The following is a 15,168-nucleotide window of genomic DNA, read 5'->3' as shown; positions in this document are numbered from 1 at the left end:
TGCTACATGCTATGATTAGTATTGTATATCTGATGTGCACACCCGTACAAGTCTAAAGGTGCATGTGAAACGTCAGACTGCATTCGGATGACATACGAATGCAGTCCCATATATGCCAACACAGACAATGGAGAAAATGGAAAAATTAAAAGGTTATTCCCATCTCCAAGATCCTATCCCAATATGTAGTAGGTGTAATAATAAAAATAATAATAATAATAATAATAATAGCAAATGCCTCCAATTAGAAATGTAATATAGTTGTTCTGATATAGCCATGTCACGTACCGCATGTGCAGGGCATTGCAGCTTAGGTATCCATGTTTACATCCACTCGTATAGTGAGTTAGTTGTGGTCGTAACCATGGATACCTAAGCTACTATAATGCCCTGCATATAAGGTAAGATACATGGATATATCAGGAGACCTATACTACATTTTTAATTGGCAGAGCTCCAGCATTCACAGCATAACAGCATTCCTACTGTTCAGGGTGACACCATAAACAGAGCACTTCCAAAGTAGGATGGGATTTTTCCAATTTTTTTTTGTTTGGTGCACGAGGTTCGGTGTTCGTATCAAAAACAAATTTTACAAAAAAAAAACAGTTCGGGTTTGGAATTTGGGTGCTGCCCAGCTGCAAACCACTCACGCAAGCGTCGCTGTGCTCGGGTATGTTCGGTGCTCAAACCAGTGCTGCTTGCAGTGTTTGAACGGCTCACACTGGGGGTAATAACAGCGTGATCAGATGTAGTGTGCTCCAAACACAAAAAAAAATGGAAAAACCTCGCCAACCATCCCCCGAAAGTGATCTGGCTGCATGTGGGTGGAGACCTGCCCTGCCCAATCAGTGACTTCCATTGGGGTTCAGGTCAACTTCGGATCCCAAAACCAACTTTCTTTAAAGTCCGGCTGGACCTGCTGAACCGAACTTCCATAGGTCCGCTCATCTCTTCTCTACTCCTGAGCCCTCTCCACACTACCAATAGGCTTGTAAATAGCCATTCAGCAGTCATTTAATAGCTGGGATCTGAAAAGGAAAATTGATATTTATGGTATTTTTGTAATGTGCCCTAATACAGTGAAAAAGTAAACTGACGGCCTATCTACACAAACGGATTAGGCATTATATGATGATCATTAGCGCACAAACCATATGTTTAGCATTTGTACATCTATATTTGTACATAGGACATTCATCTTGACTTGTTTCCAAGATGATTTTGCTTATTTCTAGACATAATAGTCGTCATGGCCTTGTGTGTCTCGCGAATAGGCAATGTGTTACGTTAGGGGGGACGGGAGGTGTCCGGTGTTTTTTTATTTTACCGTTTCAATACATAATTACAATTTATGATTACAGATAACTTCCTGCGGAAGATCTGAAAATAAATTCTATGCAGCAGCCATAGATAATGGCCGCGATGTCAGTTCTATTAACATTGTAGCAGTTTGTCAGACAAATGAGGAGGCCATGAGCAGTTTAGATGCCATAAATCAGCAGCTGTCTATAAAAGCTTTGATAAACTGCTTGCCTTCTGCAGTGTCTGCAGGGGTGATGCTGCCCAGTTATGAGACACGTGAGATATACGGTGGAGCCATAGCAGGCAGGGAATATGTAATACATTGACCTTCACTGCTGATTGAATGATGCGAAAATATTGTTTTATTGTAACTTTCAGGCAAAGTATCATCACATTATGTTCATTTAGGACCAGGTTTGCAATGAAATTCTAATTTCTTTATTGCTCCCTTCTGTGGTATATTGAATATTTATTGTACCCACTGTTAAGTATAATGGGGATATGCATTATGGTTATACCTATACACATTCCCTTTATTCTTTAACGTCCTTTAGGCTATGTGCACATGTTGCTTTTTTATTTGCTTCTTTTCTGCACGTAAAAAAGCAATGTTTTGGCAGGAAAAAAGTGCATTTTTATTGCATTTGCGCATATTTTTCACGTGCATTTTGTCCTGCTTTTTTTCGTTATGGCAATTACAAGGGTTCAGGCGCTGTACCTCCGCCGAGTCTCCAGCTGATGTTACAGCTGGGACCCGGCTCTCTCTGCTTGGAGCAGTGCTAGCGCCGCTCCCAGCAGTTAAACCCTATGAATGCTGTAATCAATGCAATCGCAGCATTCAGGAACCAGGGTCAGATCACTACCATAGTAATCCAGGGTTGTCACCATGATGACCCCGGGTTACTGAGCTACGGAGAGCCTCACCCACCATGCTGTAGGCAAAGTGCTGCAATATAATCCACTGTAGTGATAAAGCATTGCAGGGAATTATAGAAACACAGAAAAAAACGCAGAAAGAATTGACATGCTGCTTCTTTTTTTGGCGGCACCTATCTTACAGCATACCACAGGTGGTGTCAAAACATCTCCCCTGTAAATACTCCCCCATCATCATCTCCATTTATTAACGACACCGCCGGGGTCATGGAACCGGGCCCTGACGCCGTGATATCCTCCCAAAAAGAAACAGAATCGCGGCCCGGTAATGAGTGCCCACAGGCGCGGTGCGGGCGTGTCACTCTCACAGAATTAACTCACACATACACCAATGACAGGTATCTTTCAAAAAAGTCAATCTCTGGCGATTTATCAAGCTTTGCAACATAACCAATGCCTAAAATGTATTCTATGACTTCTATTTCGTAGTGCTCACTTGCCCGCTCTTAGGATAGAGTAGTCTGGCTGCCTGAGTGTGACAACTTTAACCCCTTCACTCCCGGGCGATTTTCTGTTTTTGATTTTGTTCCCCTTCTTCCGAGAGCCGTAACTTTTTATATTTTTCTGTCAATCTTGCCATATGAGGGCTTTTTTTTGGGGGATGAGTTGTACTTTTGAGCGAAACCATTAGTTTTACCATATAGTGTACTGGAAAACTGGAAAAAAAATTCTAAGTCTGGTGGAATTGCAAAAAAAAGTGCAATTGCACAATAGTTTTGGTGATATTTTATTCACCATGTTCACTATATGGTAAAACTAACATGTCAGTATGATGCCTCGCGTTAGTACGAATTTTTAGATACCAAATATGTATACTTTTTCTTTTATTTAAAGGGTAATACGCCATGGTAGTGGCAGGGGTTATCACATGACCCTGAGCTATCATGGCAACTATCGTCTCCCTGTAATTACATCACAGGGCCTCCAATGGCTATGGGGAAAGACACGATCCCCTCCGTGGCCATTTAAATCGCACTGTCACTTTAAGCGCTTAATGGTAGAGGCAGAGGTAAAAGCGCAGGCACGCGATTATGGGCGGGTACTTGGATGACATTCACAGCGCCGCCCATAATTTCGCGCCTGCGCAATAACATCACCGGCGCTCGTGATTTGAAAACAGTGCTCAGTCCTGCGATAGTGACACTGCGCATGTGCGAGACTTCAGGAGCACTGTGGAACATGAGGGCGGCGGCCTCATCTATGTAAATGAACACTGGGGGATGGCGAACAGCAGCAGGAGGGGGGATAACGGACGAAATACAGCCCGCCCCCGTGGCCAGCAAACCTCATTACCATAGCAAAAGGTAATATTTTATAAAGTTGTTATTTAGGCCTGAAAGGGGGCCAGTAGCAAGATGAACCTTTATAGAATGCAGCCCAGGAGCTGCAGAAGGGGATTCTTTTAGTTTAAGGCTATGTTCACACACTGCGTTTTTTACCTGCGTTTTTGGTCCATTTTTGCTGCAGAAATTTCTTGAGAAATTCTTGTAACCTTTCTGCAGACATTCCCCAGCAAAACCTATGGCAAAAAAAAATAGCTGTGCGCACACTGCGTTTTTTTCTTAAGAAAATTCTTTCAGTAGATTTTCTTAAGAAAAAGAATGAGCATGTCACTTCTTTTCTGCAGCTAACTGCGTTATTTGCCATAGATAATTGGCACAATAACGCAGGGAGCAACCAGCGGTAAAAACGCACCAAAAACGCACCAAAAACGCACCGAAAACGCACCAAATACGCACCGAAAACGTGGCAAAAACGCAGGTGCGTTTCTGGTGCGTTTTTTAACGCAGGTGCACTAATCCTTCACTCTTAAGAAATTTCTTAAGAAAAATCATTTTTCTAGTGTGAACATAGCCTAATAGCGAAAATTCTGGTGACAGGTTCCCTTTAAGGCAATCATAGGCAGGGATCATTATGTAATATTTAAAGGGGTTTTCCAGGCTGATATGGAAGGTCAGCAGTCACTCTCTGTAACTGCAGACTGCCAAATCTTGACAGTGTTTAATGCGTAGAGTGTCATGATTCCCCTCTATTCCGTATCTGGGTGGGAAGTCACGTGGCCGCATGTAAACAATTTGCATACTTGCTAACACATGCAGACTAGATTCTTATGTTTCTCACAATCCTCTTTATTTAGAAATAGAGGAATCATGAAAATCTTGAAACACACATTGCCACAATTCAGAGATCACGACAGTGACTGCAGGCTTTTCATTTGATCCCAGACAACCCATTGAAGTGGATTTATCAGGGCTAAGCCACACGGCGAGAAAATCGGTGCGAGTGGAGTGCGATAAAACATCGCATTCCCCTCGGACCAATTCTAGCCTGTGTGTCAGCGCACATGGGCGATTATTTTCTCAGCCCTAATCGGACTGAGAAAACAATCGCAGCATGCTGCGATTGTAAGCTGAGTCTCTTTCTCTCGCACCCATTCAAGTGAATGGGGCGAGAGAAAAATCGCACTGCACTCGCGGTACATCGGTGTACTGCTAGTGCAGTGCGAGAATGGCAATACCCGGCTACACAGGAGAGAGGGAGAGAAATCCCTCCTTCCTCTCCTGAGTGCCGGCCCGCCCCCCGCAGCTGAGGTCTGCTCGCACGAACGGACCTTAGTTGCAAGGACACAGGCATGACACTCGGCTCTGCTGTACTGCCAGCACGAGCCGAGTCTCATGCAAGTGGATCGCAGTAGTGCCCGTGTGGCCCCAGCCTTACTGTCCTTTCTGAGCTAGAGATGGCGGTGTCGAGCTGATATTTAAAATTTAAAATACCAAAATATAATGTATAAGCAGACATACAACTACAGCTTTCATGTCAAAATAAAAAACCTTGGGCATTTGGTGAGGTTTTTTTTTACCTTAGTATTTGTAAGACAAAACCAGTAGTGGAAGAATCAGAAGAAAAGTATAAATAAGACAACGTGCATACATTGAGTAATTGATGAGTTTTTACCTCAGGATTTGTAGCCAAAACCAGGAGTGGAAAATCAGAGGAAAAGTATAATAGAAACACAAGCACCACTTCTGTATTTATCACCCACTCCTGGTTTGGGCTTACAAACACTGAGGTAAAGAAACTCACTAAATACTCAGCGTGTGACCGTGGCTTAAATCCCATCCACTTTGCTGGAACTGTAAGGCCACATGCACATGTTGAGTATTTGGTGAGTTTTTTACCTCAGTATTTGGAAGCCAAAACCAGGAGTGAGTAATAAATACAAAAGTTTTGCCCGTGTTTCTATGATACTTTTATTCTAAGTCTTCCACTTCTGGTTTTGGCCACAAATTCTGAGGTAAAAACTCACCAAATACTCAATGTGTGCAGGTGACCAAAAGGTATTTGGTAGAGATGAGTGAATCCGCTGAAATTTGGATTTTGACAGATTTGCTGAAATTTGACCTTGAAGCTACTGTAAGTCAATTTGCATCGAATTTAGTTGCTACAAATTCAATGTGCCCTGCTAATTACATTCTAAGCTTTCCCAACCCAAAAACATAATAAATGGATGGGCTGGATAGAGGTTGAAGACAATAACATATTATACCTCATCTGTCCAGCTACCCGCTTTCCTTCATCCTCTCCACTCTCGAAGGCACTGGTGCTTTTAGCATAACTAGACCTTGATGGACATTATGAAATCGTTAAGTTTTGGCATCATGGTGTGCGTCACCCCATCTACTGTGTCACCCCATGTGCGTGTGTGAGGCATCATCACCTGCATCAAGGCCTCGTCATTTCGGGAGCACTGTGGAAGAGTGAAGAGAAGATTAAACTGGAGCCAGGGCCTTAAGGAGCAAGTGAGGGTCCCAACGTGGAGCTGCATCAGCAGGGACATGTGACAAGTGAGTATGAGCTTTTATTTTTTTTTTTAACCCCTTCCCAGTTCTTATGAATTCAGCAAAAATTGCAGATAACTTTGCTAAATTTGCTCAAATCGAATTCCCAACAATTCAAATTACCAACTTAATTTGACTTTTATTTAGAATGAATTTTTTCATCCATAATGTTCAGCTGAGTACCCCTGCCCGCTATGCTCAGTCTTCGATGCTCTGTCAAAGGACATTTACCTACTGAAGTGGGACAGAATGCTAGGGGCACAAGGGGGGTTTGGCTGTATATATATATATATATATATATATATATATATATATATATATATATATATGTTACGTCCCTACCAGAGTCCGCTCCAGCGACCTCTGCTTCGATCACCAGGCGACACCGTGTTCCTGCCTTGGATAGTGCTGGTGATGGGAGAGGAGTCGATGACAGCGGCACTGGTGGGAGCAGGCTCCACTCATCCACTGGGTTGGGTTTCCTTGGGATCTGCAGTACCACTGGCTGACTGTAGGTGGCGTGTGTCTTCCAGCTGAAGTTACCATCATTCAGCTACAACCAATGGGAAGACACCACACACTTCTTATTTCTCCTCCTGTCTGCTGACCACTGCCAGAGATAGTTCTGTATTCCTGGTTCCTGTCCTGCCCTGTTCTGTTTAGTGATTCTGGTTTTCTGACTTCTGCTTGTTTCCTGATTACCCTCCTGACTGCTGTTTTTGTATCTCGCTGCTCGATCCGGATTTGACCTCTGCTTTGTTTTCTGATTATGTCCTTGCCTGCGTGATTCTGTCCCTGTTCTGCAATTCCTGGTTTGACCCTGCTTGACTACTACTCTCATCGGACTTCAGCCTTCCACAGGTAGTGATCACCGTGTCTCTGTGTAATTCCAATTCCCTGTATATGGGGTTAAAGGGTTTCAGGGTTCTAGGGGTCCTGCTTGAAGAGTGGCTTCCCTCTAACCTGTCCATTACAGCCTGTCTGAGTTTGTGGATCCAGGCAGGCTTACAATATAGGCGTATAGTTACTCATAATTACATTACTATAGTTCTTCCTATGAATAGAGTTTGATCAATGTGATAATTTGCTGCCAGTCAGTTTGTGTTCTTGGGTTGAATGGCAATTTAACATTTATTCAGACTTAAGCCTGCTTTACACGCTGCAATTTCTCATTTGCATTCGCGATCGCACCCGCCCCCATCGTTTGTGCGGCACGGGCAATATGTTGCCCGTGTCACACAAAGTCAGTAACACCTGTCACACGTACTTACCTCTCGAACGACCTCGTTGTGGGCGGCGAACATCCACTTCCTGAAGGGGGAGGGACGTTCGGCGTCACAGCGACGTCAAACAGCGGCCGGCCAATAGAAGCGGAGGGGCGGAGATGAGCGGGACGTAAACATCCCGCCCACCTCCTTCCTTCCGCATTGCCGGCGGGACGCAGGTAAGCTGTGTTCATCGTTCCCTAGGTGTCACACGGAGCGACGTGTGCTGCCTCGGGAACGATGAACAACCGGAGCACAGAAGGACGTTCGAGTTTTTGAAAATGAGCAACGTGTCAATGAGCAACGGTAAGGTGAGTATTTTTGCTCGTTCACAGTCGCTCAATTGTGTTACACGCTACGATATGTCAAACGAGGCCGGATGTGCGTCACTAACGACATGACCCCGACGACATATCGTTTGATATATCGTAGCGTGTAAAGCCCGCTTTATGATGTTGTGCCCTATGCAACTTTTTATTTTTATAATTTGTGTATGCTTAGGGTTTTAGTTGGTACTTAAAGGGAACCTGTCACATGGAAAACTGCTATTAACCTGTAGAAATGGGCTTAATCTGCAAGTTAATAGCGTTGTGATCCTGCATATTAAACACCGCTGCTGGGAGGATATTAACATTAATCCTCCAGGCAGCATTCTAGTTTTAATAATGAGTGGCTGTCAGTCAGTAGGGAGAGGGGGACCGGTTACAACTGCCATACACAGAGCAGTGACTAAACCTGCACCGGCGTTGCCTCCATGACTGAAACCGGAATTAAAGTTAATTTCCTCTTCCTTTTCAATTGTAAAAAAAAAACCTAAATGGCTAATTGACAAATCGTTTTTCCATAGATTTCAATGTTAAAAATATGGATCCGGTGGAGATTTTTTTTTTTTTGCCAGACAAAAAAGTTGTGCCAGGCCAACTTTTTGTCAACAGATTTCTGCCGGATCTGTTACGGATGATTACTGCACTTGTAAACATAGCCTTACTTACTTACTCATAGAGAACATTACTTCCACACACATAGATTTTGATTAGTTTTCAATTAGTAAATAAATGTATTTTGCACCTTACAGATCTCTCTCTCTCTATAAATATACATGAGCCCGATATGACAGACCAACAATAATATGATTTTAGCCCTTTGTTTTATCCACCCACATTAGAGACATTAACAATGGTGAAAAATTAAAACATAAAATGAAGTACAAAGACGCAAAATCTATTGATAAGTACTTAAAGAAAACCTGACAGCTGATACATTCTGCCAAAACCGTGGGCAACATGTAAAATCCACTGGTTATATGATCACAGTCATGTGTGTCTCATTCTGTAATACTGCGGCGTTTCAGAGAAAAACATACTTTTAATAGCCTCCAGGAACTGAGCCACATGGCAGACTAGTCCAACAGGGAGCTTCTCTCTACCCACTGATAGGTCCCTTCTTACAAGCGCATATAGGCAGAGACCTGTCAGTCACTGTCAGTGGGTGGAGATTCGTCACCGGGGACCTCCCTGTATGACGGTGACTAGTCATGCAGCTTGGTCCTCAGTGGCTATTAAAACTATGTTTCTCTCTGAAACACCACAGCATTTTGAGAGTGAAACATACCTGTCTGTGATCATACAACCTGTAGATGATACATACTGCTGTCACGGTCGTCTCTCTGTTTTTGGAGCGTAGTGGCAGCTTTCAGACTGGAGCATCTCATCTCAATCTGGGACTCTATATTTAAAAGTTGCTTAATTTCTCTTGGTGCTGAAACAGTTAATATCAGCTTTATTGCTAGCAGCTTTGGAGCAGTGCAGCTGGTCTGTAACCATGCCCCTTTGTTTTTAATTACCAGGGTTTCCCAGCAATCTTTGCTGATTATACAAATACAAATCCATTTGTATTCTGGCTCCCTTTGTGGAAGGAGCTGTGAAGTAGTGTTCCAGAAATTGGACTTTGTGTTTTTTTTTATTGCTGTCCCTGTTTGTCTTACCTTTCCTTCTGTAATATTAGTGCAGCGGTAGGGTTAGAATCTTCCACCTGCCAACCCACTAGCCAGGGCAACTACAGAATTTTCTCAGGGCCTCAGGTTCCTGCTCAGTGACAGTTGCAGAGACTGTTTAGGGCCTGGCTAGGAGGGTAGGGACAGCTGAAAGTGAGGATAGGAGGTGTCCCACCTGCCCCTCTCACAAGTGCTAGGGTCCACTATTGTTATTCTATTCCCAGTGTTCCCCTTTACTTGTTCTATTGTTTTCCATATTTTTTGTTGTGCGTCAGATGTCTGTTGGTCTGAACGCGCCCATCACGTGTAAGCATGACAACTACCCTCGGTTTGGCCAGCATGTATCAGCTGTCAGGTTCCCTTTAAAGTATAATTATATACAGCTTAATTTATAGTTTAAAAGTTTAATGATTTTTTCCTCTTTAATTCTCCATTTAGTCCTATCTATGTGTCAATGTTGCCGTGTCCCTAACGTGCAGAAGAAATGATTTATTACTGTAGATTTCTAAAGCTCCGTAACCAGCCACTTCCAGTTGTTCCCAGCATAAATCAAAAGCAGCCTGGGAATGACAGACTATAGTGTAAGAATTATTGCTAGCAGAGATGATGATAGAAACATATCATAAGAAACAAACGGAGAGTACAAGATTGCTCTTACGTGGAGAAGGCGTTGTTCTGTTTTTCACAGCGTATTCCTTTGCAGTTGTTGGGTTCCTCAGAGGCACTGGTCTCATAATAAAAGTAAAGTTGGTTTAGTCCATTGGCAAAAGCCAAAAGCACCAAGCAGTAGATAAAGAGGAATTTGAGAATGTCCAGCAGCATCCGTCCCAGTGAAATCTGTAGAGGGCCAAGATGGGAGTTTGCTGTGAACAATGAGATGAGGCGCAAGGAGCTCAGGATATTGGATATTGCAAAGAGTGCTTCGGCAATTAATGTTGGGTGCCACATATCCCATTCCTCTCTTGGCCGTGAGCCGTTGTACTGAGGGAATAAATACAGGAACAAGCTGTAAATTATCCAGGCTGAGTCACACAGAAATTGTCCTGCAGCTTTTGGCAAATGGCGAATATAATCAATGGTAGCATTGCCCTTGTGCCTCAGGAAATGTCATCTTTACTTGCATTGAAGGGCTTTGAATTTGACTTATCTCAGCAGGCCCACTTTACAAGGTCAAAACAACAAGTAGATTAAAATCCCAACCCAGCTTAGTAACTGATATTACATTGCTAATACAAGACCAGCATGGAGCAAGGTGACAGGTTGTACTGGAAGAGATAGGTTTGACAGGACAAACACTATCACTCACAGTCACTGCTAATAAAATTTTGTCCCCATTCATTAGTAATATCTAATATTAGTGGTATATGTATTAGCTCCGTATTAGGAGGAGCTGATGTTTGCCTAACATTTTGGACCATGCTCTAAATTGTTATAATTTAACAAAGAAAAATCAATCAAGACGAGCAATATTCAAAGACTTATATTTAGTATCATATTTATCTTATTTGGTCATAATTTGTACTACAAGTGGAAAAAAAAGCACTGTTAAAGGGAATCTGTCAACAGGTTTTTGCAACCTCATCTTAGAGCACACAAGCAGGTGGAGGAATCCTCCTAAATCCAGCTCACCATGTGCACTTGGAAGTCCTTTTAGATGGTGCACGGAAAATCTCCAGCCAAGAGGTTAGCACAAAAATTCAGGAATCCGGTTCAGCATCTTCATAAAAAAATGAATTTTATTGATCCATTAAAATCCAATAAAACGGACAAGACGCGTTTCGGGGACACCCTGTTCACAATCCGTGATTGTGAACAAGGGTGTCTCCAAAACGCATCTTGTCCATTTTATTGGATTTTAATGGAACAATAAAATTATTTTTTTTATGAAGATGCTGTGCCGGATTCCTGAATTCTCATCTTAGAGCAGTATGATGTAGGCAAAGAGGCTCTGATTCAATGTTGTATCACTTGGATTAGTGGCTGCAGCTGTTCTGACAGTGAAAGATTTGAGATTTTGTATGTAGCAAAGCTCTGAGAGTTGCCTCCGCCCTTACCAGGCTTTTAGTGTACATTTTTATAGACAGAAGCTGCTAATCACAGAGGGGGGGTGGAGTTTCACTATAATGGTCATGTCACACAACAGCGACGACGACGTCGCTGCTAAGTCACCATTTTCCATTTTCTGTGACGTAGCAGCAACCTTGCTAGCAATGTCGCTGTGTGTGACATCCAGCAACGACCTGGCCCCTGCTGTGAGGTCACCGGTCGTTGCTGAATGTCCTGGACCATTTTTTGGATGTTGCTCTCCCGCTGTGAAGCACACATCGCTGTGTGTGACAGCGAGAGAGCGACGAACTGAATATGCAGGGAGCAGGGAGACGGCTTCTGGCAGCCTGCGGTAAGCTGTAACGAAGGTAAATATCGGGTAACTAAGCGAAGCCCTTTGCTTGGTTACCCGATATTTGCCTTGGTTACTAGCGTCCACCGCTCTCAGGCTGCCAGTGCGGGCTCCCTGCTCCCTGCACGCGTAGCCAGAGTAAACATCGGGTAAATAGGCAAAGGTTTGCTTATTAACCCGATGTGTACTCTGGCTACGAGTGCAGGGAGCCAGAGCTAAGTGGTGTGCACTGGTAACCAAGGTAAATATCGGGTAACCAGCGAAGCATTTTGCTTGGTTACCCGATATTACCTTAGTTACCAAGCGCAGCATCGCTTCCACACGTCGCTGCTGGCTGGGGGCTGGTCACTGGTCGCTGGTGAGATCTGCCTGTTTGACAGCTCACCAGCGACCATGTAACGACGCAGCAGCGATCCTGATAAGGTCAGATCGTCGTCGTGATCGCTGCTGTGTCGCTACGTGTGACCCTAGCTTTACTCACTCACTGCTGAGACCCACTAATGATAAAGATAAGAGGCTTAAGCTAACATTGCAGGTAAACAAAAAATGACTGATATAAAAAAACACAGGGCTGAAGTCTCTGTTTTACCACTTGCAGCATGCTGTCTTTCGGCTACATTGCAGAAATCTGCTGACAGAGTCACTTTAAAAGAATAGTAACCTGGCAAGTATATGCAATATGGTTAAAGATACAGTAGAAGGTATGGTCAAAATAATTTGTAATCTCTGTATACAGGACATGTAAATGCTAAAATACTATATCATGTCAGGAATTAAAGGGTATGTCCATTTTTACAAAACTAAAGAAGCAGCTTTTGCAAACAGCCTTGGTTTAAAATTTGTTACAACTTTTACAGCTCTATGGCACAAAGTACAAACCAAATTCAGCAGTTTTCCAATTCTCATCTGAAAACCTATTTGTTACTAATCTGCTGCATTTGCAGATAAAATGTAATATTTGTAGTCCTGAAGACATGACTATATTCGTCATGAAGACACTAATATTTTTCATCAAGACTTGTTCATTTGCATAATTGCTCGCTTAATTTTCAATATTTTTCATGCATTAAAAATATAGAAATTGCTAAATTTGACAGCCTTATTCCTGGGACCCTGGTCCATCGGAAAATGTCAGTAATCCATGAACACAAGAGCCATATGAGATGCCCACTGCCTGCCGGAATATCCAATGTCTTTTGATTTGTTGACCCATTGTCAACGTTGCGGTATGACTCACGCCTGACGTCACACTAGGTCTACTAATCAGAAGATTAGCTCATTTGTATAATAAGCCTTAGCGCTGTAATTTATTGAATGTAGAGTACCTGACAAATCTTACCTTCACGTAAGCAACAATTTTAAGAGAGATGGTTGCAAGGTAGAGGGAGTTCATTGCAAAATCCATGAGGTTCCACCAATCGTGCACATATTCATTGAATCCCCCATCCCACATTTCTTTAATTTCTCCCCAAATAAAACCTGTCAAAAAGAAAAGAAAGCAGTCAGATACTAATACACAGTTGATAAATGTAAAGACTTAACAATGTAATAATTGTCCAGCAATTCCAATTCTATTTTATTAAATCAATAGAAAATACAAATAAGTAAAGAAATATTAAGATAAAATAGTTAAGCTGCAAAAAGATTTTTCATCCAGTCAACGTTGCAAAAAAAAAAAAAGATGGTCCCAGTAGGATCTTTAGCAAGCAGCGGTTGTGTGATAAGTGAGCAAAAATAAAAAAAATCCAATCTTTTAACCCCTTCATTACCCAGTGATTTTAGATTTTATTGTTTTAATTTTTTCCTATCTTTCTTTCAAGAACCTTATCTGGTAGAAAGATCAGCTTTTACTATTAAGCAATAGAAGTGATCACACAATTTTAGGAGTATACAAGCATTACATAAAAACGTTTGGTGATATCAACTGATCATCAGGGTCAACATTAATTGGACCAGCAGTGATCATTTGATAGCCAATAGGCGACCTTGATATCAAGAAGTCACATGAATATATATGGTTGGAAAACACAACCCATTAGAGAATACAAATTTCAGTTTCCAGCCACCACCTGACTCTGGACGACACCTGGACTTTGCTGAAATTTGTATTATCTTATGTTTTGAGCGGTCCAACATCACATTTGTGACTTTTTTAAGGAGTTTTTAAGCCTTTCTGCCTTGTTGCCAGCTGCACCTGGATGATAGGGGCTGTGGTGGCCGGAGAGACGAGCAGAGGCTGCCGGGCAATGTCTGCTACCTATGGATGATAAGGATTATGCTGGCTAGGGGCTGTGTCAAGGCAAGTAACAGAAAAATATGCTCGAGTCACTCATTGACTCGTATTGTGCTCGGTACTCAAGTTGAGCATTTCCGAGCGTCGGATTCTCTCGATTCGAGTAACGAGCACCCGAGAACTTTTGTGCTCACTCATCACTATTCAAATCAATGGCTCAAATAGGGGCACGTCTGAATCACAAATTTGAGGGTTTATATAGTAAAAACATGTCTTTACAGACTGCCGCAAAATGTTTACATGCTTGTCAGGTTAAAAGGCTACATGTTTATTTGTCTGACCTTAAACTACAAGTCTTCAGTCCCCCTATGTGTCACTCTATGTGACTGCAGACTTTGAATCCTCCATGTCAATCCACACTGTGAGTTCTGGGTTTTGCTAGTTATTCCTGCTCCTGTCTGCCTGCCTGTCCTTCCTCCCCTTTGTCCTTCCTCTCTCCTTCCTTCCCTGTAATATCAGAGACAGGGGGAGGAAGGACAGACAGGCAGACAGGGACGGGAATAACTAGCAAAACCTGATCCCCCTATTAGATATTCTGCAGCTGCTCTCAATCAAATAACAGTGTATTTCACAAACTTTACTTGCCAATATTTCAGAAACTATACATCCGATCTCACAACTAAAAGTATGTATAGAATCCGCATGATAGCCCCAGTATAGCACTGGCTTTAGTCTATATAGAAAAATCCTAGTGGTTGGTCCTCTTTAAATAGTAAAAGTAAGCTGTTAATCAGCAGGTGAATTGATCAGGGGGCATGGGTGGACTAGGAAGCAGGAGGGCAGTTGTACTGTAGTTACAATATCCTGCTGATAAAATACAGATTGTATTGAAACAGCAAAACACAGCCCAGTAAGTGATACATCGCTAGAATAAGAACATCAGCCCCTATATTATGATTCTCTCAGATTACATAACAAAAACCTACTAACAGATTCCATTTAACATGGGCTATTGCCCAAAACATCCTAGGCTAAAAATACATTTGCTTTAATTTTTGTTAAGATACCAAACTATACCATATTAAGTGTATCTTTACATAACGTCTTGTCATGCACTGTTATAATTCTCTTCTGTTGATAGATCCCTTCTCTTGTCACTGAAAATTCAACAAAAGCTTGCAGAAAACCCATATAGGCCA

The 15,168-nt window shown here is 42.4% G+C and overlaps 1 protein-coding gene across 1 annotated transcript in view; it reads right to left on the bottom strand.

Moving 5' to 3' along the window:
• LOC142251236 (short transient receptor potential channel 5-like) overlaps positions 1–15,168 on the bottom strand; it is a 576,680-nt gene that overhangs the window by 93,275 nt on the left and 468,237 nt on the right. The window contains exons 5-6 of the mRNA XM_075323853.1: positions 13,076–13,215; positions 9,997–10,319 (exon numbers count right to left, since the gene is read on the bottom strand). Of these exons, the coding sequence (XP_075179968.1) occupies positions 9,997–10,319; positions 13,076–13,215 (463 nt within the window). The remainder of the gene's footprint in view (positions 1–9,996; positions 10,320–13,075; positions 13,216–15,168) is intronic.

This window comes from Anomaloglossus baeobatrachus, chromosome 9 (genome assembly GCF_048569485.1).
Source record: "Anomaloglossus baeobatrachus isolate aAnoBae1 chromosome 9, aAnoBae1.hap1, whole genome shotgun sequence".
Classification (NCBI taxonomy): domain Eukaryota; kingdom Metazoa; phylum Chordata; class Amphibia; order Anura; family Aromobatidae; genus Anomaloglossus; species Anomaloglossus baeobatrachus.
The sequence above is the reverse complement of the archived record's forward strand: the minus strand, read 5'-3'. Positions and strand labels throughout refer to the sequence as shown.